Here is a 27,535-nt window from a genome sequence, read left to right on the forward strand (position 1 = left end):
TCAATTCGTTGCAGATCCTCCTGCATTTCAGTACAATTTTCCATTGTTACAACCTCTTGATATACTACAGCATCATCCACAAAATGCCTCAGTGAACTTCCGATGTTATCCACAAGGTCATTTATAAGTATTGTGAATAGCTATGGTCCTACAACACTCCCCTGCGGCACACCTGAAATCACTCTTACTTCAGAAGACTTCTCTCCATTGAGAATGACATGCTGCATTCTGTTATCTAGGAACTCTTCAATCCAATCACACAATTGGTCTGATAGTTCATATGCTCTTACTTTGTTCATTAAACGACTGTGGGGAACTGTATCAAACGCCTTGTGTCAGTCAAGAAACATGGCATCTACCGGGGAACCCGTGTCTATGGCCCTCTGAGTCTCGTGGATGAATAGCGCGAGTTGGGTTTCACATGATCGTCTTTTTTGAAACACATGCTGATTCCTACATAGTAGATTTCTAGTCTCCAGAAAAGTCATTATACTTGAACATAATACGTGTTCCAAAATTCTACAACTGATCGATGTTAGAGATATAGCTCTATAGTTCTGCACATCTATTCGACGTCCCTTCTCGAAAACGAGGATGACCTGTGCTCTTTTCCAATCTTTTGGAATGCTACGCTCTTCTAGAGACATACGGTACATTGCTGCAAGAAGGGGGGCAAGTTCCTTCGTGTAAAATCGAACTGGTATCCCATCAGGTCCAGCGGCCTTTCCTCTTTTGAGTGGTTTTATTTCTTTTTCTATCCCTCTGTCATCTATTTCAATACCTATCATTTTGTCATCTGTGCGACAATCTAGAGAAGGAACTACAGTGCAGTTATCCTCTGTGAAACAGCTTTGGAAAAAGACATTTAGTATTTCGGCCTTTAGTCTGTCATCCTCTGTTTCAGTACTATTTTGGTCACAGAGTGTCTGGACATTTTGTTTTGATCCACCTACCACTTTGACATAAGACCAAAATTTCTTAGGATTTCCTGCCAAGTCAATACATAGAACTTTACTTTTGAATTCATTGAACGCCTCTCGCATAGCCCTCCTCACACTACGTTTCGCTTCATGTAATTTTTGTTTGCCTGCAAGGCCTTGGCTATGTTTATGTTTGCTGTGAAGTTACCTTTGCTTCCATAGCAGTTTTCTAACTCATTTGTTATACCACAGTGGCTCTTTTCCATCTCTTATGATCTTGCTTGGCACATACTCATCTAATGCATATTGTATGATGGTTTTGAACTTTGTCCACTGATCCTCAACACTATCTGCACTTGAAACAAAACTTTTGAGTTGAGCTATCAAGTACTCTGAAATCTGCTTTTTGTCACTTTTGCTAAACAGAAAAATCTTCCTAGCTTTTTTAATATTTCTATTTACGGCTGAAATCATCGATGCAGTAACCGCTTTATGGTCGCTGATTCCCTGTTCTGTGTTAACTGTTTCAAATAGTTCGGGTCTGTTTCTTACCAGAAGGTCTAATATGTTATCGCCACGAGTCGGTTCAGATTATGCACTTAAAAAAATGTCACTGGAATCTTTGTCCCTGCCACCCGTTCGAGATTCCCAGTCTATATCTGGTAAATTAAAATCTCCACCCAGAACTATAACATGGTCGGGAAATCTACTCAAAATATTTTCCAAATTTTCCTTCAGGTGCTCTGACACAACAGCTGCTGAGCCAGGGGGCCTATAGAGACATCCAATTACCATGTGTGAGCGTGCTTTAACCATGAACTTCATCCAAAATAATTTCACATTTTGGATCTCCGTTGATTTCCTTCGATACTATTGCACTTTTTATCGCTATAAACATGCCTCCCCATTCACTGTCCAGCCTCTCTCTGCGGTATACATTCCAATCTGAGTTTAGGATTTCATTACTGTTTACGTCTGGTTTCAGCCAACTTTCTGTCCCTAGTACTATATGGGCGTTGTGACCGTTTATTAATGAGCAGTTCTGGGACCTTTCTATAGACGTTCCTGCAGTTTACTATTACCGCATTACTATTGTTATTCCCTGTTGCATTTTGCCTACTACTACCTTGTCGCATCTCAGGAGGCTTATTGTCGGGCCTAGGGAGGGAAATCTCTAACATAAAAAACCTACATGTGCACTCCAGACTTACTCCGCTATCCTTGTAGCCACTTCCTGCGTGTAGTGCATGCCTGATTTATTTACGGGGACCCTACATTTCTAGACCTGATAGTGGAGGTTGAGAAGTTTGCAGCCCAGATCTCCGCAGAATCGTGTGAGCCTCTGGTTTAAGCCTTCCACTCGGCTCCAAACCAGAGGACAGCGATCGGTTCTGGGAACGATACTACAGATAGTTAGCTCAGATTCCACCCTGCGAGCAAGGCTTTCTGCCTTCACCAACTCTGCCAACCGCGTGTATGAACTGAGGGTGACCTCTGAACCCAGACGGCAGGAGTCATTGGTGCCGACATGAGCAACAATTTGCAGTCAGATGCACCCACTGCTCTCTATCGCTGCCGGCAGGGCCTCCTCCACATCTCGGATGAGACCCCCCGGCAAGCAGACAGAGTGAACACTGGCCTTCTTCCCCGACCTTTCCGCTATTTCCCTAAGGGGCTCCATCACCCACCTAACATTGGAGCTCCCAATAACTAATAAACCCCTCCCCCCGTGTGCCTGCTCGGACCTTGCTGAAGGAGCGGCCACATGTCCACTCACAGGCAGAGTGGGCGATGCCACACGGCCAGCCTCCACATTGACCCTCTGCCTCGTGCGACGTGAATGCCACTGAACCTGCCACTCCTCTTGGGGAGAGGGTGGCCCAGCCGCGCCCGGTACCCGCGAAGATGTCTTGACAGCAGGGACCGTGGGTGAAGCATGTAACACCTGGGGAGTACCATGCAATGCTCCAGACTCCCTACTGCTGCTACACTCTGAGGCAGCAGCCTGAAGACGGCTGACCGCGGTCATCAACACATTCAGCTGTTCGCGAACAGTGGCCAGCTCCTCCTGCGTCTGTACACAGCAGTCACACATCCTATCCATCCCAAGAAATCAACAATGTAGTGTAGAGAGTTAATCAACTTTTAACTAGACTGCTAATTCACTAAAGGCGGCTGATAGCTGACTAAACTGTAGTTACTGGACACTTCTTGTTGGAAGTCGTCACCAGCATCATCATCTTGAAGCGTATCTAACCACAGGCTGGGTCTGTTTCTAACGTAAACCTCACCATCTAACATAAACCTCACCATCTTGTCCTGTTTTCCCTCCATCTTTCTACGTTCACTCTGGTCCAGCCCTCACTTCATTTTTTCAGCACACTCCTGCTTACCTTTCAGCCATATAATCCTTGGCCTTCCCTCTTGGTCATTTCCTTCACATCCGTATTTCATATGTAAATCATCATGGGAATTCTATTGTTTTCCATTCTCTTTAAATGTACTAATATCACATGTTTAATTTATTTGCTTTTGCTTCCTTATGCGCCTCATTCTGGCATATGCTATGTTGCTGGACCTCTGAACAGTAGATTTCAATTTCATTGTTCACTGTTGTAATATTACCCTGTATGTTGCCCCATTTCAACTAAAATGATCGATTAAATAAAAGTAGACATTTACACAATTCTGGCAAGGTGCAACATGTCGACGTTTATCATGTGATGTGACCAGAATATGAGATCAAAGTCAAGAGTCAATCATTACGTAGTGGTTATATTAACAAAACCAATCAATTTTTGAAAATATAATGTATCTGGATAAATAAAAAAAAATCTGCTCACCAAGTGGAATATTATTCCATATAGATTATCCATGTTCAAAAACCAGTGAAACTATTGCTTATCGCTAGTATGTCTCAGCTGAGAGGAAAGAAAGAAAATTCATTATTGTGATATGACTGCCCCATCCCTCCTGCTCACCATTAATTTATCAGGAGCACTGTGGCACCATCTTTGTCCTCACACCTCACATTCTCAGAGATTCTTTTTTAGTATGTTTTTTATTTATTTTTATTTTTTATTTTATTTGTTTATGTTTGAGTAGCTGCCTCATTCTCATTCCCTCACCTCTCTTGTCCTTCCTCCCTTGAAGAGACCTACACTTCCTAAAGCTAGCAATACTATTTTATTCAGAATGAATCTATGACTCTGCAGCCAATTGTGCATTGCTTTGAAACTCCCTGGCCAATTAAAACTGTTTGACAGACTGGGACTTGGACCCAGAACTTTGCCTTTGCTGGTGATGGCTTTCCTAACAGAGCTATCCAGCCGTGGCTTATAACCCAAGGTTCTGCAGTCAAGTCCTGGTCTGACAAGACAGTTTTAATGTTTTTGAAGTTTTGAAACGGAGTACATTGTGCTGTAAATTGGAAGTATTAGTCTGAAAGTGACCTCTAGTCTAGTCTGTGGCTTAGCTGTTCCTCAGAGATAGTTAGGAGTGCTGATCCTGCAGGGTATGCAGGAGGACTTGTTGAAATTTGGAAAGTCGAAAATAGGTTGAGGCACACACTGAAATACACATACTGATGTTTCACAGTAATATTTAGTTTATATTTTTTGTGAACTGGCTTGTGGTTTTCTAGGCCAGACAACTTAAGACTGTTTTACTTTTTTATGTATGTTTGTGTTGGCTGCACTGAGAGCTGCATCTTCTACAGATTGGTACTGGCAAACACATTTGTCTCTTTATGTACTTTACATATTTTTAAAGGGGATTTCCATTCTTGCACAGTTAACTTTAAAAATTAAATTTAATATACTGGTAAGTTAGTAACATGCCCAGAAGATAATATTTACTATAAACATTATGATGTGAAACAGGTCATCTGGAAAACTTAGATCACATTTTTTTAAAAGCGTGGAAATTGTTTACATGGCTGCATCTTGGCCATTTACTGTGTTTTTTTTCTGTATAAATATTAGCTTCATTGAACCATTATGCTATGGTATTCAAGATGTTGTTAAAGAGAAACATTTTTAATCTACATACGAAAACACTTCTGCTATCTGTCAGATGTTTTACTTCCGCAGAAAGTTGTCAAAGAGTCTTATGGCTGTATAAGTCACCACTTTATACGATGAAAATCCAGGATAGAATGTAACAATATATTGTTACTTTACATACCGAAGTTAGAAACACTAGATGGTAATGCAAATCATTTTTTCTTCTAGTGTTGTACTTGTGAAAATCTCAGCTACTTTCCATCTCAGGCAGATTGTTGATAGCAAATTTTGAAAGTGAAAGTGAATAAAAATACGATGTGGCTGTGTTAATTATTCCCAGCTGCTTCAAGAGATATTTCTTGTATTTGCCTTTGGAAATTCCTACAAAAGAAAAGTAATTTAAACTAAATGTGTTAAGAGAATCTGCCTACATATTTCTCACCTGTTTTGCAGCTACCACTACCCTTCAAGCATTCCATCGAGGAGGACTTGGGGCTGTGACTGCTACGTCCAGGACAAAACAGCGGTGTGCACATACAAGCTGAAGGATGACCACATACCTTCATGTGTGAGTTCGTCTGTCACTGCAGTGTTCATCCAGTCGAGGGAGGTGGACCGGCTGTCTGTTGACGCATTCAGGTTAGTGCTTATTTTGTAGTAGGTTGCTACCTGTATTCAGGCGACACGCTATCACTGAAAGTGGCCTCTTTGACTCTAGTCTGGAATGGGTCCAACCACCCTAATGGTCTCTGTACTTCAGTCCATCGGCTGCAAGCAGCATACTCATTCTTCATAAGGACGATAAGAATGATGACTTTTATACCTTATGTATCTGGTACTGTCAAAACACATACTTTTACTACTGTATTATGAGTAAATCTTATTTTAAAATTTGTCAACCTTCTTCTGCCTGAATCTGACAGTTAACAAAAATTACTCTTTGCTTCATTTCTTGTCTATTCTCTCAACAACAACAAAAATCACCCTGCTTCTTTCCTCCTTCATGATTGTTGCAGTATACAATGAGAAAATGTGGTAAGTAATCATTAATATGAACTCATATTAATAGTACAGTGGGTTGTTGTAAAATAAAAATGATCTTTACACTCAGCTCAAATAAATTTAATGTTTAACATTGTACTGAACTTTTAGATAGGTATAACTGATATATGTTGGATACTTACAGTTTCCACGCAACTCAAGACAGTGAATTTGAATTCACAAGAAATAGTGTGTGGGATGTGTCTAAGAGTAAGGAATCCGAGGATTATGAATACCACCAACTCTGTCTGAGCTCGACACATACTACATGTGGGAAAGAAAGCATGGAAAGTGAAGAAATGTATTCAGTACTTAGTGTCACTATCTGCTCGCCCCACAGAGGATAAGAAATTGAATGAATTAAAAAAGTACCAATATGACACTAACTATGAGCAGGGAAGAAAACATCTGAATAACAAGCTGTTTCAGACAGTAACAAAACAGTTCTAGGCATCTCCTGGCATATTTATTACACAGTAATGATTACATATGTTATGCAAACAGCTCTGGTTGTCATCTGTCCTTGATTTCTTTTCCAAAGTTAACCTTAGGCTTGGTCAGGTTGCATTTATTTTGTGAATCTATACTCATCTGTTCTTGTAGTGTTACACTTTCCTTCTCATGACAATTTCCTTATTTGGTGCATTTAAATTTAACAGCCTGTTACAGTATTGGCCCTAGTACCGTTTCTTAATGCTTGGTGTTGTGAAACAAGCGACACACCATGTCTTTGTGTGATACTCACTCACAGATCATAGTACTGAGTAACATTACTGTGCTGCTTTACAGATGCGATCCACAACATTTCTGTTCTGATTTAATTAAAAACTGCTAATTAATCAGTTCCTTCTGTCCTCAATGTGGATAGAAAAGTTTGATCCAAATAGTAGAACTGCCTTTCACACAGAAGTTCTAATGCGTTGGGTTCCCCCGCCCCCCCTCCCCCCCCCTGCCCCCCCTCTCCCTCCCCCCCTCCATAGGTTACTTACATAACAAGTAGTTTTGCTGATGAACTTTTGGGGATCGTTGGTTATCCTTTCGTAACTTTTCATGTCATTTGACTGAAAGAGTCAGTTTCTATTATATAGACAGGGTTGGTTTGGAGCATTGGCATAAAAGGATTTTCACTGATAATTTGTATCAAAATACATACCCTCTATTCTTGAGTTCAAGACTGCAGAATGTGCATGCACACAGATATAGTGTCCACCTGTACCGAAAGAAGTTCCAATTGCAGTCGGAAATCTTTTATTTTAATTTCAAATACATTATCACAATGACAGAACACTGGCAAGTTATCCGTATCAAAAGTAAGGTAGCTTTCCCTTGTGTTCCCAGCATTTTGCTTTGTTGCTCTTTCTTCTGTTTAGAGTTGCTCGGTGGAGTTTTTTGCATGAGAACTCCCCCTTCCTGTTATACTGTTTATAATTTTACACTTCCCTTTAATTCTATGCTACTCACTCTAACTCCATGTGCTTGTCCATCTTTCAGTGCTCTGTCTTTACGTTTCTAGCTTTTTTGATCCATATTTCAATTTTGTGATATCGTATATTTGTTTTTGTATTACCTTCCTATTTGCTGTAAATGTTCTCCCTAACTGTTATTTCTGTCTTCCTTTCCAAATTCTTCACCTAACCCTTGCCCTTATTGAGAAAACTGTTTACTCTGCTCCCAAATGATCAACTATTTTACAAATCTCCAGATCACAAATAGGCCATGCAGAAATAAACTAGGTGTAAGACATCTGCAATTATCGTATTGTCACATTGAAACTACAATCAGTTGAAATCCAAAGCCAGGGTCGTCAGTGAAGTACAGATAACACTGAAAGCTCGTTCATTACTGACATCAATGCACAGCCACAGCAGACCTGAACTTCTGTATGGAGAGAGGCGTTATTACAAGAAACATTGATTATGCCAGACTGCTTCTATGTTTACATACACTGAATATTTTAGAATAAACAAACATAAAATATTTCGAGAACTTTCTGTAAAAGATAAGTACTAAATAATAAACAGATGCTGGTGTTAGGGTTTGAACTGGCAACCTGCAGCATGCCACACAGTGACACCTAGCCATCATACTACTACGCAGTAGTATAATATTTGTGATTCATATAAGGTTCTGCAATGTGCTTACATTCTATGTATCTAAAATAGGAGCTGTCTCTGCTGAGGCATGCATTTCATGATACACTGTACTTGATTTAGGATTCTGAATGACATTGTTGTTATTGTTTTATTTATTTACTTACACATTTAAACAAAGCTTTCAGGTCCCTTCTTGCATGTAACCAGACATCCTCAGTGAGTTAACATTACAGTATCTATATTACACGAGCAATAAATAATAGATAGTAATAAATACAGTAATTATAATAAACACACTAATTAAATCCACACACATTATATAAGGGGATAAACGCATGCACGTGTGTGTGTGTGTGTGTGTGTGTGTGTGTCCTAAAGTACATCTTCCTTGTATAGACTCTCTATATACTCCTGCCTTCTTTCTGACTTCCCTTCTTTGCTTAAGACTGATTTTCCATCTGAGCTCTTGATATTCATACAGGTGGTTCTGTTTTCTCCAAAGTTCTCTTCAATTTTCCTGTAGTTGGCATCTATCTTACCCCTAGTGATATACGCTTCCACATCCTTACATTTGTCCTCTTTCCATTCCTGCTTAGCCATTTTACACTTCCTGTTGATCTAATTTTTTAGATGTTTATATTCCCTTTTGCCTGTATCATTTACTCCATTTTTATATTTTCTCTCTCCATCAATTAAATTCAATACCTATTCTGTTACCCAAGGATTTCTACTAACCTCGTGTTTTTACCTACTTGATCCTCTGCTACCTCCACTATTTCTTCTCTCAAAGCTACCCATTTCTCTTCTTCTGCTGTATTCATTTCCCCTGTTCTTGTCAATCATACCCTAATGCTTCCTCTGAAACTCTCTACAACCTCTGGTTCTCTCAGTTTATCAATGTCCCATCTCCTTAAATTTCTACCTTACTGCAGTTCATAACCAATAAATTGTGGTCAGAGTCCACATCTGCCCCCCTGGAAATGTCTTACTCTTTAAAATCTGGCTCCAGAATCACTGTCTTACCATTATATAATCTATCTGAAACCTTCCAGCATCTCCACGTCCCTTCTCCATATAGTCTTCTTTCATGATTCTTAAACCAAGCGTTAGCTATGATTAAATTGTGCTCTGTGCAAAATTCTACTGGGCGACTTCCTCTTTAATTCCTTTCCCCCAGTCCATATTCGCCTACTACTTTCCCTTATCTTCCTTTTCCTACTATTGAATTCCAGTCCCATGGCTATTAAATTTTTGTCTCTCTTAAAGATCTGAATAATTTCATTTACCTCATCGTACATCTCTTCCTCATCTGTGGAGCTAGCTGGCATATAAACTTGTACTACTGTGGTGGGTGTGGACTTCATGTCTGTCTTGGCTACAATAATGTGTTCACTATGCTGTTCATAGTAGCTTATCTACAGTCCTGGTCTTTTTTATTTTTTTAAAATTCATCATTAAACTTACTCCTGCATTACCCTTATTTTATTTTGTATTTAGAACACTGTATTCACTTGACAAGAAGTCCTGTTTCTACTGCCACTGAACTTCACTAATTCCCACCATATCTAACTTTAACCTATCCATTTCCCTTTTTAAATTTTCTAACCTTCCTGCCCGATTAAGTGATCTGACATTCCACACTCCGATCCGTAGAACGCCAGTTTTCTTTCTCCTGATAATGACGTCCTCCTGAGTAGACCCCGCCCGGAGATCCAAATGGGGGCTATTTTATCTCCAGAATATTTTACCCAAGAGAATGCCATCATCATTTAACCATACAGTAGAGCTGCATGACCTCGGGAAAAGTTACGGCTGTAGTTTCCCCTTGCTTTCAGCTGTTCGCAGTGGCAGCACAGCAAGGCCGTTTTGGTTGATGTTATGAGACCAGGTCAGCCAATCATCCAGACTGTTGCCCCTGCAGCTACTGAAAAGGCTGCTGCCCCTCTTCAGGAACCACACGTTTGTCTGGCCTCTCAACAGATACCCTCTGTTGTGGCTGCACATACGTCAAGGCTAACTGTATCGCTGAAGCATGCAAGGCTCCCCACCAATGGCAGGGTCCATAGTTCAAGACGCGGGGCCTGGGGAGTGTGACATGACATCATAAACAGTAAGATGCATGAAAAAGTGCCGCGTCATGATGCATGGTGTTTAGATTTATTACTTCTGTGCTACTCACTCTATTTGCAATAAAGTTTACAGACATTATCCACATATTCCCCACCCCACCACAAACAATGTGTCTTGTCATTGGTGGGGTGTCTTGCATGCCTCAGTAATACAGATAGTTGTATAGGTTCAACCATGTTAATAGTGTATCTGTTGAGAGGCCAGACAAACATGTGGTTCCTAAAGAGGGGATGCAGCCTTTTCAATGATTGCAGGGGCAACAGTGTGGACGATTAACTGATACGGCCTTGTAACATCAGCCAAAATGGTCTTGCTGCACTGGTACTGCCAATGGCTGAAAGCAAGGGGAAACTACAGCTGTAATTTTTCCTAAGAGCATGCTGCTCTGCTGTATGGTTAAATGTGATGTTGTCATCCTGAGTAAAATATTCCGGAGGTAAAATAGTGCCCCACTGGGATATTCAGGTGGGAAACTGTGCAGGAGGATGTCACCATGAGAAACAAAACTGGTATTCTTCAAACTAGAGCATGGGATGTTAGACCCCTTAATCACAGAGGTAGGTTAGAAAATTTATGAAGGAAAATGTATATGTGGAAGCTAGATATAGAGGGAATTAGTAAAATTTGGGGTCAGCAGAAACACAACTTCTGGTCATGTGAATACAGGGTTATAAATACAAAATCAGATAGGGGTGATGCAGGAGTGGATTAATAACTAATAAGAAAACAGGAATGTGAGTAAGCTACTATGAAGAGAATAGTGACCTCATTATCATAGCCAACATAGACACGAAGCTCACACACCCCATGGTAAAAAAAGTTTATGTGCCTACTAGCTCCACAGATGATGAAGAGATTTAAGGAAAATTATTCAGATAGTTAAGGGAGGTAACAGTTTAATTATGGTGGGAGACTGGAATTCAATAGTAGGAAAAGAAAAAGAATGAAAAATTGCAGTTGAATATAGACTGGGGGAAAGGAAAGAAAGAGGAAGCCGCCTCGTAGAATTTTGCTCAGAGCATAATTTAATCATCACTAACACATGGTTTAACAGTCATCAAAGATGGTTACATATGTGCAAGAGGCCTGTAGACACTGGAAGGATTCAGACTGATTGCATAATGGCAAGGCAGAGGTTTTGGAACCAGATTTTCAATTGCAACACATTTCCAGGGCAGATGTCTTTTCTGACCACAATTTATAATTATGACCTGTAAATTAAAACTGAAGAAACTGCAATAAGGCAGGAAATTAAGAAGATGAGACCTGGATAAGTTGAAAGATTCAGAGGTTATTGAGAGTTTCAGAGGGATCATTAGGCAATGATTGACTAGAACAGGGGAAAAGAATACAGTAGAAGACAAATGGGTAGCTTTAAGAGAAAAAGAGTTAAGGTAGTTGAGGATCAAATAGGTAAAAATACAATGTGTAGTAGGAATCCTTGGATAATTCTGGAGATAATGAATTTAACTGATGAAAGAAGGAAGTATAAAGATGCAGCAAATGAAGCAGGTGAAAGGAATACAAACCTCTAAAATATGAGATTGACAGGAAGTGCAAAATAGCTAAGCAGGGATGACTAGAGGACAAATGTAAGGATTTAGAAACATATGTCAGTAGGAGAAAGATAGATACTGTGTACAGGAAAATTAAAGAGGCATTTGGAGAAGAGAGAAGCAGCTGTATGAATATCACGCTCTAAGATGGGAAAGCTGAAAGATGGAAGGAGTACATAGATAGTCTATACAAGAGATATGAAGTTGCAGGCAATATTGTAGAAATGGAGGAGGGAACAGATGAAAATGAGATGGAGAAATGATACTGAAAGAAGAATTTGACAGAGCATGGAAGATCTAAGTCAAAACAAGGCCCCAGGAGTAGGTGACATTCCATCAGAATCATTGATAGCCTTGGGAGAACCAGCCATGACAAGACTCTTCCAACTGCTGTGTGAGATACAAAACAGGCAAAATACCCTCAGGCTTCAGGAAGAATATAATAAATCCAATTCCAAAGAAAGTAGATGAGAACAGTTTAGTTAAGTCGTGGTTGCAAAATACTAATACAAATTCTTTATTGAATACCGAAAAAAAACTGGTAGACGTTGATTTCGGTGAAGATCAGTTTGGATTCCAGAGAACTCTAGGCACACATGAGGCAGTACTGATAAAAAGACTTATTTTAAAACATAGGTTAAGGAAAGGCAAACCTCTGTTTATAACTACAAACTTGCAGCATGCTGGAGGTGAAAAACAAGTCCTCAGCTTGTCTTTTAATTGAAATAAATGTTTGTGGCTTCATCGTAAGTTGCATTGAGAAGTATGCATTTTTTATTTCTTGATGTTGACTAGTTTTGGACACTTGTATCCATTTTCAGACAATCCATGCTGTAAGTGTGACAAATACCATGTACAGAAAGTGCCCCTGTAGTAATCAAAGCGTTATGGGGCTGACTTAACAGCTGCAAATTACACCACATGGGACAGAGCTTAGAGACAGACATTTATAGCATTTGTAGGCTTACAGAAACCTTTTGGCAGTGCTTACTGGAATACTCTCTTTGACATTCTGAAGGTAATAGGGATGAAATACAGGGAAAGGCTATTTACAACGTGTACAGAAACCGGATGGCAGTCATAAGAGTCAAGGGACATAAAAAAGCAGTGGCTGAGAAGGGTGTGAGACAGGGTTGTAGCCTCTCCCCAGTGTTGTTCAGTCTGAGCAAGCAGTAAAGGAAACCAAAGAAAAATTTAGACTAGAAATTGAAGTTTGGGGAGAAGAAATATAAACTATAAGGTTTGCAGATGGAATTATTATAATATCACAGATGACAAAGGACTTGGAAGAGCAGTTGAATGGAATGGGCAGTGTCTTGGAAAGGTGGATATAAGATGAACATCAACAAAAGCAAAATGAGGATAACGGCATGTAGTTGAATTAAATCAGGTGATGCTGAGGGAATTAGATTAGGAAATGACACACTTTGGGATTAGCTACTTTGGCAGTAAAATAACAATGATGGTTGAAGTAGAGAGGATATAAAATCTAGACTGGCAAGGGCAAGAACAGCGTTTCTGAAGAAGAGAAATTTGTTAACTTTTAATTTTAGTAATCAACAGCCTCAGTTGCACCGTTTACCTAGAATTTACCTAGGTTTCAGTCGGGTAACCCAGACTTCTTCAGAATAACAGTAACTACCGTTTGTCCATAGTGGACACCGTCAAGCTAAAACTGTAAATCAATAAATTATCGTCAGACTGTAAAACTTACCTGAAACTGCCTTGGCCCCAGTTTGTGACCATGAGGCGGCAGCCATGAGTGCTGTACTGGAACTCGGTGATGAAGAAAACAGAGTGTGTGAAAATCTCTACAATTTTTAGGCCCCAGAGTTCCTTCCTAGATAGCTCAGAATGCATCCTATCAACTGATTCCTTCATTTAGTCAAGCTGTGCCACAAATTCCTTTTCTCTATAATTTAATTAAGCATGTCTTCATTAGTTACTGGATCTACCCAAATAATCTAAAGCATTCTTCTATGACACCACATGTCAATAGGTTCTATAATTTTCTAGCCTGAGCCGTTTATCATTGGCATATCAGTTCCACGTTTCACTTCCTTACATGGCTACACACCTTACAAATGTCTTCAGAAAAGAGTTCATAACACTTAAATTTCTATTACATGTTAACAAATATCTCTTTTCGGGAGTCATTTTCTTGGTATTGCCAGTCTGCATTTCATATCCCATCTTTTTCGGGCAGCTCTAGTTAACTTGCTGGCCAAAGAGCAAAACTGATCTTCTACTTTTAATGTCTCATTTTCAAATCCAATTCCATTAACATTACTGGATTTAATTTTCCTATACTGCATCAGCCTTGTTTCACTCTCGTTGATGTTCATATTATAAGCTCATTTTAAGACACTAAGTAGTCCATTCAGCTGGTCTTCCAAGGCCTTTACAATCTCTGACGGAAGTACAGCGTCATTGGCAAACCTCATCCCCCTTGAACTTTAGTTTCCTTTGCTGCTTGCTCAATGTACATATTCAGTATCATAGCAGGTAGACTACAACTCTGTCTCACTCTCTTTTCAACCACTGCTGTCTTTTTACAGCTACAATTGCACTCGGTTTCCTGTAGAAGCTGTAGATAAGCTTTTACTCCCTGTATTTTATTTCAGCTATCTTCAGAATTTCAAAGAGTGTATCAGCTAACATTGTCAAAAGATTCTTCTAAATCTCAAATCCTATAATTGTAGCTTTTACTTTCTCCAGTCTACCACTACTATTAGTCATTTTGTGATGTTTTAATGTTCAGAAGAGTAAAATTATGCAATTCACAAAATGGAAAAAAATGTAGTATTCTATGACTATAATATCAGTGGGTCACAATTGGAATCGACCAACTCATGCAAATACCTGTGTCCTCTGCCTTGAAGGGATATGAAATGGAGTGATCACATAGGCTGTGGCAGACCTCGGTTTATTGGTAGAATACTGGGAAAATGCAATCAGTCTGCAAGACTACTTACAAATCACTCATGCAAGCCATTCTAGAAGATCGCAAAAGTGTTTGGGACCAATACCAACTAGGACTTAACAGGAGATACTGAACGTATACAGAGAAGGGCAGCACGAATGGTCACAGGTTTGTTTGACCCATGGAGAGTCACACAGTGATCCTGAACAAACTGAACTGGGAGACTCTTGAAGATAGATGTTAACCATCCTGAGAAAGCATACTTACAAATCTTCAAGAACTGGCTTTAAATGATGACTATAGGAATATACTAAATCCCCCCCCCCCCCTATATATCTCTCCGATAGGGATTGTGAGGACAAGAATAGGTTAATTACAATGCACAAAGAGGCATTTTAACAATCATTCTTCGCAGGCTCCATACATGAATCAAATGGGAAGAAACCTTAATAACTGGTACAGTTGGATGTACTGTTGTCATGCACTTCACAGTGGTTGGCAGAGTTCAGATGGAGATGGTGGAAGTATGTACAGGTATTTTAGTAGTAGATGTAAATGTTGGCTTACATTGTCTTCTGCTATAAATAATTATGAGTACTCTGCTTTCTGGCACATCAAATTTTCTTTCCACAGGCACGTTCCTCGTCTGGAATATTTAAACATAACGGACACAAAGCTCCGATCACTCCCGAGGGATCTCTTCCGTGACACCAGAGACTTGAAGCATCTGCTTGTTCAAAACAATCCTAACTTGAGATCTTTGGACAATGATGTCTTCAGAGATGCTAGCAAGCTTGAGGATGTAATTCTGGACCGGAATGACATCAGTTCACTGGACCGAGATGTGTTCACACACCTGACGAATGTCAAGAGGCTGAACCTTGCCTACAATAAAATCAGGAGTCTGCCTGAAGGGATCTTCAGAGATAACCGTGAACTACAGGAGCTAGGGTTGTCAGGGAACCCATTGCGCATTACGGCAGACACAGCGAGGTAAGTTTCTGTGTTGTTTTCTCAAAGTTTTCGACTTAATTAATATTGTGGAGAAGGATTCCTAAAAGAACAACTTTTTTTGAGAATTGGGTCTTAATAGTATAGGATATTGACAAGTAAACACCACCCTCCCCCTCCCAGTTCCTTAAAGAATTCATCTCCCATCTATAAAACAGACTGAAACATCTGATTGGTTTACAAATGAGTTAATGTGTTACATCTTTCATGTTAAGCCTGTAAAACATTAACAGTGAAGACACAAAAATCAAATTATGTTTATTTTATTTGTTTTGGATTATTCACCCACAGCGTAATGAAAAAGTCAAAACCAAAACTGGTAAACCTCTTAATATGTTCATTTAAGACTTTTTTGGCAAATAGTGTATAGTGTCAAACTGTTTTGTTAAGGATTGATCATAGCAAAAGTAAGGTATAAAAATAAAGTCATAACATACAATTTCATGCAATATTACAATGTTAATTTTATAATTTACATTATGGGTATTTTACAAAAGATTAAGGCATTTTATTATACATTTAATATAAGTAAGTGAACAAACAAAGATTAAAAAAAGAACAGTGTGTGTATTTGAAAACTAAAAATATCCTTAAAATATTTCACATTAAGATTCTGGTAGCTGCAGTAAAAAAAAAAAAAAAGAAAAGATACTTTAAGAATGATTCTTAAATGTTTAACCGTAAGCTGTTTTAGATTTGTGTGAATCAGTTTTCCATGATGATGAGTAGGTAAAACCTTTGTTTTTATGTCACTTGAATGTCAAACCTTTGAGAATATAACATAAAGCTGCCCATGCCTGAAAACTGGTTTCTAACAGAAACATTCCTACTGTGTTCACTGTTTGACCTGTGGAATTGTTGGTCGTCATGGCAAAAGAATCCTTAATGGGAAACTGTTGTTGCTTAAATGTGAAGGATAATTCAGCATTGGAACCTATCTTTTCTCAGATTTAAAACTATTTCTCCTGTATGAAAATCAGTAAGACTATCTGCATAAATCACATTGTCTTTTATACTTTCGACAACCGATCATATACTGTTGCATTATCCCACATTTCTGTTAAAATTTCATTGTACCATTACTGAGTTCAAACTTTAAGATGTAGTTAACATTGCTTTAAGCCTGCAGGATTGTTGGTATTTAAAAATTCCAAGGGGAAGTTAGTACACTCATTCATGTCTTCCACTTCAATTTCATCAGTATTTAAGATAGTTGCAGTTGTTCCCTGGAAGTACAGAGAAGTTTAGGTTGTTAGGTTGTATTATATGGCTGTTGGCTGCAACTTGTAGATTCGCGTCTGAAGGTCACCTCCATACTCTGGAATCATTGTTAGGTCAGCCCCATATACAATGAAGCACAAAAGAAACTCGTATGTAAACAGGCAGAATACGGCAATACAGTCAGCAATGCAATCCCACAACTGTCAGATCAGTTACCACTGCTACAATGGAAGGTTGTCAAGATTTAAGTGAGTTTGAATGTGGTGTTATAGTCAGCGCTCGAGCGATGGGACACATCATCTCCGAGGTAGCAATGAAGTAGGGGTATTCCTGTACGACCATTTCATGAGTGTACTGTGAATATCAGGAATCTGCTAAAACATCAAATCTTTGACATTGCTGTGGCCAGAAAAGGATCCTGCAAGAACAGGACCAATGACAACTGAAGGAAATTGTTCAATGTGACAGAAGTGCAACCTTTCCACAGTTGCTGCAGATTTCAGTGCTGGGCCATCAACAAGTGTGTCTGTGCAAACCATTCAACGAGACATCATTGATATGGGTTTTTGGAGCCGAAGGCTCACTAGTGTATCCCTGATGGCTGCACGACACAAAGCTTTACAACTCACCTGGGCCCCCTCAACACTGATACTGGACTGTGGATGGCTGGAAACAAGTTGGCTAGTCGGACAAGTCTTGTTTCAGATTGTATTGAGCGAATGGACATGGATGTGTATGGGTGTGGAGACAATCTCATGAATCCATGGATTCTGCATGTCAGAAGCAGACTGTTCAAGCTCATGGAGGCTCTGTAATGGCATAAGGTGTGTGCAGTTGGAGTGATAAGTGACCCCTGATACATTTAGATACGACTCTGACAGGTGACATGTATATAAGCATCCTGCCTGTCACCTGTATCCATTCATGTCCATCACACATTCTGACAGACTTGGGAAATTCCAACAGGACAATGCGACACCCCACAGGTCCAGAATTGCTATAGAGTGGTTCCAGAAACCCTCTTATTAGTTTAAACACTTCTGCTGCCCGCCAAACTCCCCAGACATGAACATTATTTAGCATAACTGGGAAGCCTTGCAATATGCTTTTCAGAAGAGATCTCAACACCCTCGTAATATTACGGATTGATGGACAGCCCTGCAGGATTCATGGCGTCAGTTTTCTCCAGCACTACTTCAGACATTAGTAGAGTCCATGTCATGTTGTGTTGCAGCACTTCTGCATGCTCACGGGGGCCCTACACAATATTACGGAGATGCACCAGTTTATTTGGTTCTTCAGTGTAGTGTCATAATTAGTCTAGTTTCATGATCTAAAAATACTCCTTTTTTTAACTTGTTGTAGGAAAGTTCTGGTAGAATGTAAATACTCCTGTATTAAAGAACACCACTCACTGAAAATCAAAAACACTGGGTTGTCGATAGGCATACACAAAATGGAAGAAAACCTAGTCAGTCACACACACACCCACACACATACTCTCTCTCTCTCTCTCTCTCTCTCTCTCTCTCTCTTTCTCATTTTGTAGATATTTAGGTGGATTCTTCTAAATGAGAAAAGGAAAATATCTAGAATGTGTAAAATCTGTTACTCAGATAGTGGCTAAAATTATGCATAAGATTGTTCATGCTGGCACTGCTGACTGTAAACAACTATTTCATGTGTTGCAGTCATACCACGAAGGTATTTTCAGTGCCTTTGTGGGATTCACTGTCAGTGTCTGGGTGCATTGCCTTAGACTAGGCAGCTATGAAACAATACTGCAACGAATTCAGCAGAGCGTACGTCTGAGGCCCACCAGTGCCTTTTGCACTGCAACTGTAGAAGATTTACAGGTGATTTTGGATGTCATGGTACCGTACAGGGCAGCATTGTATTCGTTGGGGCATGATCAATATGATCACATGTATGAGATCAAAGGAATTCATATCAAGGGTAAGAGATCTATGAGTTCGGAAGTTAGATGAATGGCAGTATGACTGAGACACTAGGAGCATTGCAAGGTGTGTGTCTCCATGTACCTAGGCATCAGGAACAGGCTCAAACTGTGCAGCATTGACACTTCCAGGCAGATTAAAACTGTGTGCCCAACCGAGACTCGAAAACTCGGGACCTTTGCCTTTCGCAGGCAAGTGCTCTACCATCTGAGCTACCGAAGCACGACTCACGCCCGGTCCTCACAGCTTTACTTCTGCCAGTATCTCGTCTCCTACCTTCCAAACTTTACAGAAGCTTAGCATTAGATAAGGATAGTTGTCAGTATTTCCACAGTTCCATATTGATAGCATTTAAACCATTGGATTTCCTATTTTTTGTAGCTTTTAGAGCAGTGTTTCCCAACCTTTCTGAGGCCATTACCCCTGTGTGCAATAAGACATTATCTAGTACCCCCCCCCCCCCCCACCACCACCACCACCACCACCACCACCACCACTAATGGCATCAACATCAGTGCCTAACCAGACTGTAGAAATCTATTTGAACAATTTTATTGTTAGAATGATGAAAGCTAGTTTCTGTAGGTGCTTCATTATGTAATGAAATAATGGTTCTGCTTATTTCTAACAGGCTTTTTTTAAAAGAATTATGAAGCACTTTTTAGTGCACCGCAAGTGTTACCTGTAACACCTCTTCAGAAAAGGAAGATGGACATTTGTTGCACCACTTGTCCCCCTAGCAACTCTTGGTTCACCCACACTCTACACCCCTATTAGAAAGCAAGTGAATTAAATGGATGCACTAAACTTAATGTTTGTAAATTACTTCATTGCTGGAAGCCTTCCTTCTGAACCGGTAGAAACCGAAAGACCAAAGCTTTATGTCTGACAATTACTAATAATAATAACACTGTGAAGGCCCTGCAGCAATTTAATAACCATTATGTAGTTGCTGTTGTGTTGTGTTATCAATTAGATGGATTATCTGTTGCAAAGTGGATAATGAAACAGTTTGTGGTCCATTGCGGGAACTACCTACAACATAGAGACAGTATTTTTATGAGATATGTGGCGTGTTTGTCTCAGTTTTACTGTCATAGATGCATGGCACAAAGTAAAAAGAAGTTTCTGTGTAAAAAGTGGACAATGTGAGTAGAACATTTTCATACATTTGTTTCATAAGCTTTAACCTCAACCAAATTGTGTCATGGGTTAATGCTTGTATTTGATGAAAAAAGATAAGGACTGGGAACCTAGTAACCAGTATTACAGTCTTAAAAAATAGTGAAATAAAAATGATCTTTAAGAAATAATTTAGTTACAAAGGCATAACACAGTCAAATTCTTTTGTTTTTAACCCTTAGAAAATTTATTTTACCCCTCAGAGGATAATTATCCCCAGGTTGGGGACCACTGTCGTATAGGTTCCATAATTTTGTCATATCAATATCATCTAGCCCTCTGTGTGATTTAGTTCAGGTAATGCGTGACTTACACTATCATAATACCATATATTTTACAATGATCTAGTCATTCCTTCAGACCTATACTATCGACACATATATAGTTCTTTCTTATCTACTGAGTATTTTCAACACTTTATAAGCTATAATTTGTCTGTCATTATCTAAATTGCTAATAAAGCATTCCCATGGTTCTGCATGTGCTTTCCAAGTTTGTTCCTTTTCTCTTGTTATTCATTACAGTTTTCATTTGTGGGTTATTATTATTATTATTAGTATTTTTATTAGTATTATTTCATATTTTTTGCCTCCAGGACAGTGATAACTTGAATGTTACATGATTATTCAATTTTTATTGTTTCACTCCTCTTTTTCTCTTCCCAAAACCTCTTCATTCTGTGGTTTTGTTCCTGGCTGCTCTGTCAATTTTTTGCGTGCTTTCCTACTTTTCTTTTATTTCAAATTTAATCTTCATAATTTCGTGTCTGAATTTGTCTCTTTCATTTATCATTTCAATACTGATTTTATGTCTATTTTTTTTCTGTCTCTGTGATGCCTGATGCTCAATTTGTGGTTGTTTCTGATTTGTAGAATGCTTCTGGTAGTATAACTGTACTTCTGTGCCCAAGTTTACCCTATCTTGACATATTTCTCTCATTGTAGTGTGTCCATGTCAGTTTGTCTGCTGTCTGAAGATTTTCTGTTCTTTGTATGTTGGATGCCTCCTATTCATATATATTTCCCAAAATATTTGAATTTTTCCACACTGTTAACCTTTCCATATTTTGTGTGCATGGCTTGGATGTTATTGTTCTTTCTTTCCATGTATTGTATCTTCTCATATGATATCTATAAACCTATTTTTGCAGAGGCTTCTTGTAGGTATTCTAGTGTTTCGTGTCTATTGTTGCTCAGTATTGCCAAGTAATCTGCAAATGCCAGGCATTTTATGATTGTCTTTTTTGCATATGTTCTCCTTAATTGAATTCCTTTTACTTTTTCTTGCCATTGTTTTATAATTTTGCAAAATCCAGGATGGAATGTAACAATATCATGAAAAGGATATAGGTGCAACAAAAAGACTGTCATAAAATAAGCTTTCAGTCTTCAAGGCCTTTGTCACACACACACACACACACACACACACACACACACACACACACACAAACTGCATGCAGTGTCTGGTAGCTGAAGCCACACCCCAACACATTGCATTCTGAATTGTCTTCGCGAGATCTGTCCAATTTTCTGTTGAACTTTGATTAATTTCTTCAGTAATTTTGTCTTTGTTTATCTTCAAGTATTCTGGATCTGATCTTAGAATTTTTCTGTGTTGTCTTTCTGTTTCTTGGGATTGGTCTAATTTTTACTTGTAGCAAGTGATGGTCGGACTTGAAGAATACGTGTCCTCACATTCAGAATTTTGCTTTTATTTTTACTTGTGATGGTTACCTGATTGATTTGAAATTGTCCTCATATATTTTTGGGCTTTTCCATGTTGTGGTTTTTCGTTTTGGCTTTCGAAATTGCGTTGACATAATTTTTAAGCTAAAATTTGGACAGTAAGGTATGAGATGTTCCCCATTCTTGTTGGTGCATTTGTGTGCTGCACGTAATCCTGGTGCATTTGTGTGCTGCACGTAATCCTGTGATTTGCTTGTACTTCCTCTCCTTGCCAAGTTGTGTATTGAAGTTTCCTACTAAAATTTTAACATGTATTTCTGGTTTTTATTTGTTATTTCTTCCATGTCTTCCCAAAAGTAATCAACTTCTTTCTGTTGTGATCATTTCTCAGTGCAATTTCAAAATGGTTCAAATTGCTCTGAGCACTATGGGACTTAACTGCTGAGGTGATCAGTCCCCTTGAACTTAGAACTACTTAAACCTAACTAACCTAAGGACATCACACACATCCATGCCAGAGGCAGGATTCGAACCTGCGCCCGTAGCGGTCACGCGGTTCCATACTGAAGCACCTAGAACCGCTCGGCCACCCCGGCCGGATCAGTGCATGTGCATTGATGATTGTGTATCTTTTGTTTCCTGATTTGAAGGGTGTTGTGTCTTTCTGATGCTGAACTGAAATATAGGATGTTGTCTGTGACTGATTTGTGAACCGCAAATCCTGTGCCAAACATTGTAAGTGTTCATCTTCTGACTGCAGACTTTCTTTTGTATATCCTGTGGTTTTCTGTGTTGAAGTGGTTTTTGTCTGTGAAATGTGTCTCTTGTATTATGAGAATCTAGATGTGAAATTTTTCCATAATATCTGTAAGCTCTTTGACTTTGCCTGTCTTGACCAGCATATTTGTGTTGAGCATGTCAATATAGTGTTTGCAAAGAGGTTTTGAGCAGCTCTTGATGCTCCTGGTCCCTCAGAATCCGATGACCAGGGAAGTCCAGTGTATTTACTAGTGCCTGGGGTAGTGGATATTTTTCCTATTGTACCATCATGATTATTTCAAGTTAGTGGCCGTGGTTATGTGTTTTGGAGACGACATGTGTTAAAGACTTGAACATTGAGATCAAGACAAATTTGTAACAGCTGTGCCAACTTGGTGAACAGATGCTGACCACTAGCCACTGAATGCCAGAACAGAGAACAATGGGCTTAGGGCTAAGTTAGTGTTTGGCCCACCCTGGGTATAGGTAGAAAAACCACATAGCATTTTGCTGTTTTCATTGTGTATCAGTTCTACAAATGTGTCTGCTGTTTTTGAAGTGGTGTATTTCCAGTTCTAGAATTGAGATCTCCCATGAGTAAAATATGATTTTTATTGTATCAATTTAATATCATTTGCTATTGTTTGTAAGAGGCCTTGAACTCATCAGTTTTTCCTTTTTCTGGGGCATAACTTGCTGTATTATTCTTAGGATTCCTGTTGGACCTGCAATTCCTACTAGCACAACGTTTTCATTTACAGTTCAGTATTTTATCTTTCCATTCTTTATAAACACAGATGACAGTACATTTACTTGCTCATTGTTCCTGTTCAGCTTTCCTGTAGGTCACAATATAGATATCTACATATTAGCCCTGTATATTTTCTTCATTGTTTTTATAATTTCCACAAAATATGTTTCCTTTTCTTGGTAACTTTCCAAGTTCCAATAGATCATTTTTTCTTGTTCTGTTTCTTGCCTATGTTGTACTCTAGTAATCAGTTGTCTTTCAGAGACTGCATTCTACAAGTACATTGATCCACATTTTCCTGCGGCTGGTTCAAGGTTAGCTGCAAATTGTTTTATTGGGCACATTTAGATTACATTGATTCACAACAAACTCATTTTGGTGGAATTGCCATTTTTGAGTGATCCTGCTGAATTGTTATAACTGTTATAGTGTACTTATGTCTATGTGTTTTCTATGTCATATTACATTATACTGTACTTAATGTTTAGGTGGAATGACATCCATAATGCATCTTGATCTGATTTTTCTGTCTGGTAGTATGTTGTTGTTACTGTGAATCATTTTTTTCATTTGTATTAGACTTTTAGTGGTTTTATATAGTATATTTTGACAGTTGTTTGACAGTTTTAGCTCCAGCTAAATTCATCTCTTCCAGCATAACAAATTTATACAAATTATGCTGGTATCTGAAGCAACTGAGATTGTGAAGAACAACCTCCCTTGTTATAGAAAAATATATGCTGTTGAAGCCTCTGAAATTGTAAACCTCCTACAGCTTACTCTATCTCAAAATTATTTTAAATATGACAAGAAAATTTACTCAGAAGTAGATGAAATAGCAGTGGAGAAACTGTGTTGCAAGCACCATCACAGATATATTTACTAACTCACTAGAAGAAAAATTTTTCAGCTCAACCTGGCCATTTCTGAACATAATTATCTATTACCAAATAGACAACACGGTACATCTGAGAGATGGAGATAATACTGACTAGAAACAATTCATCGGCAATTTAACAGTTACCATCCATAAATAAAATATTCATATGAACAGAGCAGAACAAATTCATAAATTTTCTGGATCTAAAACAAGCAATGGTAATAACCACCACAAATTCAAAATTCACAGAAAACCTACAACAATGAACATAATTGTAAATAAAACCTCATGTCACACAAATTCCCATAAATACACTCCTGGAAATTGAAATAAGAACACCGTGAATTCATTGTCCCAGGAAGGGGAAACTTTATTGACACATTCCTGGGGTCAGATACATCACATGATCACACTGACAGAACCACAGGCACATAGACACAGGCAACAGAGCATGCACAATGTCGGCACTAGTACAGTGTATATCCACCTTTCGCAGCAATGCAGGCTGCTATTCTCCCATGGAGACGATCGTAGAGATGCTGGATGTAGTCCTGTGGAACGGCTTGCCATGCCATTTCCACCTGGCGCCTCAGTTGGACCAGCGTTCGTGCTGGACGTGCAGACCGCGTGAGACGACGCTTCATCCAGTCCCAAACATGCTCAATGGGGGACAGATCCGGAGATCTTGCTGGCCAGGGTAGTTGACTTACACCTTCTAGAGCATGTTGGGTGGCACGGGATACATGCGGACGTGCATTGTCCTGTTGGAACAGCAAGTTCCCTTGCCGGTCTAGGAATGGTAGAACGATGGGTTCGATGACGGTTTGGATGTACCGTGCACTGTTCAGTGTCCCCTCGACGATCACCAGTGGTGTACAGCCAGTGTAGGAGATCGCTCCCCACACCATGATGCCGGGTGTTGGCCCTGTGTGCCTCGGTCGTATGCAGTCCTGATTGTGGCGCTCACCTGCACGGCGCCAAACACGCATACGACCATCATTGGCACCAAGGCAGAAGCGACTCTCATCGCTGAAGACGACACGTCTCCATTCGTCCCTCCATTCACGCCTGTCGCGACACCACTGGAGGCGGGCTGCACAATGTTGGGGCGTGAGCGGAAGACGGCCTAACGGTGTGCAGGACCGTAGCCCAGCTTCATGGAGACGGTTGCGAATGGTCCTCGCCGATACCCCAGGAGCAACAGTGTCCCTAATTTGCTGGGAAGTGGCGGTGCGGTCCCCTACGGCACTGAGTAGGATCCTACGGTCTTGGCGTGCATCCGTGCGTCGCTGCAGTCCGGTCCCAGGTCGACGGGCACGTGCACCTTCCGCCGACCACTGGCGACAACGTCGATGTACTGTGGAGACCTCACGCCCCACGTGTTGAGCAATTCGGCGGTACGTCCACCCGGCCTCCCGCATGCCCACTATACGCCCTCGCTCAAAGTCCGTCAACTGCACATACGGTTCACGTCCACGCTGTTGCAGCATGCTACCAGTGTTAAAGACTGCGATGGAGCTCCGTATGCCACGGCAAACTGGCTGACACTGACGGCGGCGGTGCACAAATGCTGCGCAGCTAGCCAACACCGCGGTTCCTGGTGTGTCCGCTGTGCCGTGCGTGTGATCATTGCTTGTACAGCCCTCTCGCAGTGTCCGGAGCAAGTATGGTGGGTCCGACACACCGATGTCAATGTGTTCTTTTTTCCATTTCCAGGAGTGTATGTATATTTCAGGTCAATGATCAATAGAAATATATATTTACCTCTCAACACTAATGCTATACAAAATGAAACAACAACACTACAGTATGTAGCACAAAGAAATGATTTTAACCCCGTCACAGTGCTGAAATATATTTAGGAAGGAGAAATTCTGATCTATGCCATGTTCAGGCAATGAAAGAATTCATTGACAACAGCCAGGATTCAAACATGGGTCTCCTACTTACTAGGCAGGTACATTAACCATCTACATCACTTTGGGGCAGTGGTTAGACACAACTTTATGGACTACCCAAGCACACCTCTTCCCTCAGTCCAAATTCCCATTTGCTCCACACTACCAAGGTAACGTGTCCTATCGCTTTTTCCTCTGTTTACTTATCGCATCAGATGAAGTCCTGCACGAGGTCAGGCGAAGAGTGCTCTGCACTGAATGATCGTATTAGCCTTAGATTACATGAACAATAGACAATGTCTCTGACAGGTAAACTGACACAAGGAAGAGAAGATGAAAATGAAATCAGGCCAACCAATGTACCAACAACATAAATAGGCCACATATTGGACAAATTGATCACTTGCTAAAGAATACCAAAAAAACTTGTGTTTCATACAAACAACCTGAAAACAAAAATAAGACGAGGACAAATGAGGTCCCCATTTTTTCTAATCCACAGATTTGCGGAATTTCCTGTGATGACTGCACTCCATTCTATATCGGACATACAAGAAGAAACTTTGGAATCAGATTTAAAGAATGTACAAGAAACTGTGACAGTAACCAATCAAAACAAGAAGAAACTTTGGAATCAGATTTAAAGAATGTACAAGAAACTGTGACAGTAACCAATCAAGTTTTTACTTAACACCTCAAAAGCAAAAATCTTAAGACAGAACAAGTCAAAAATGCTTTGTAAATTCTACATAAAGTACCTAAAGGTCATGCTATTAACATCTTAGAAGAACTGGAAATTAACAAAAAAATATCCAGATGACATCCTTAATGAACAAACAGATCTGAAACATAAAGTGGTTCCAATACAAAAGAAACTACGTGATTCATTATAACACACCACACAGAAAACTCACTCCAATATCGATTATGGATGTCATTCCACCTAGATGTAAGTACAATTTAATGTAAAACAATGTAATAGAAAATCTCATCCGATGCAGTTCCTAACAATCAGTCTTTCCTTCTCATCCCGTACAGTAAGTCTCCCCTGACTCGAGGTTCTGGGTGACTTTCCCAAAATCTACCCCTTTTCCGAGACCTCTCCTGTCCTTTTCCTTCACACTACTTCTTACCCTTTCCACTCTTCTGCCTGAAGAAGGAGCCACTGGCTCTGAAAGCTTACCAATCACAACAGTCTTTTATGTGTGTGTTCTGCTGCCACTTGGTGAGTATATTTTTTATCTATTCAACTAAATAAGTTCACCAACAGAAAATACATAGACATAAATATACTATAACAATTATAACATCTCAACAGGATCACTTGAAACTGGTGGCTCTGCCGAAATGAGCTCACTGTGATTCAATGTAATCCACATGAATCAAACACAACAATTTGCAGCTAACCTAGAACTATTGAAAGAAAATGTCATATTTTGACCTTATGTATGCTGTGGGCTCAATAAAGATGTAGTAATGTTTATTGAGTCCTTGAGTGGGATAATGGTCCATCACAGATAAAA

At 39.6% G+C, this 27,535-nt stretch overlaps 1 protein-coding gene across 3 annotated transcripts in view; it reads left to right on the forward strand.

Moving 5' to 3' along the window:
• LOC126106891 (uncharacterized) overlaps nt 1–27,535 on the forward strand; it is a 276,906-nt gene that overhangs the window by 238,553 nt on the left and 10,818 nt on the right. For all 3 annotated transcript variants that reach the window (XM_049913302.1, XM_049913303.1, XM_049913304.1), the window contains 2 exons: nt 5,378–5,563; nt 15,301–15,660. In XM_049913302.1, the coding sequence (XP_049769259.1) occupies nt 5,378–5,563; nt 15,301–15,660 (546 nt within the window). The remainder of the gene's footprint in view (nt 1–5,377; nt 5,564–15,300; nt 15,661–27,535) is intronic.

The sequence above is a fragment of the Schistocerca cancellata genome, chromosome 10 (assembly GCF_023864275.1).
Source record: "Schistocerca cancellata isolate TAMUIC-IGC-003103 chromosome 10, iqSchCanc2.1, whole genome shotgun sequence".
In the NCBI taxonomy this organism is placed as follows: Eukaryota; Metazoa; Arthropoda; class Insecta; order Orthoptera; family Acrididae; genus Schistocerca; species Schistocerca cancellata.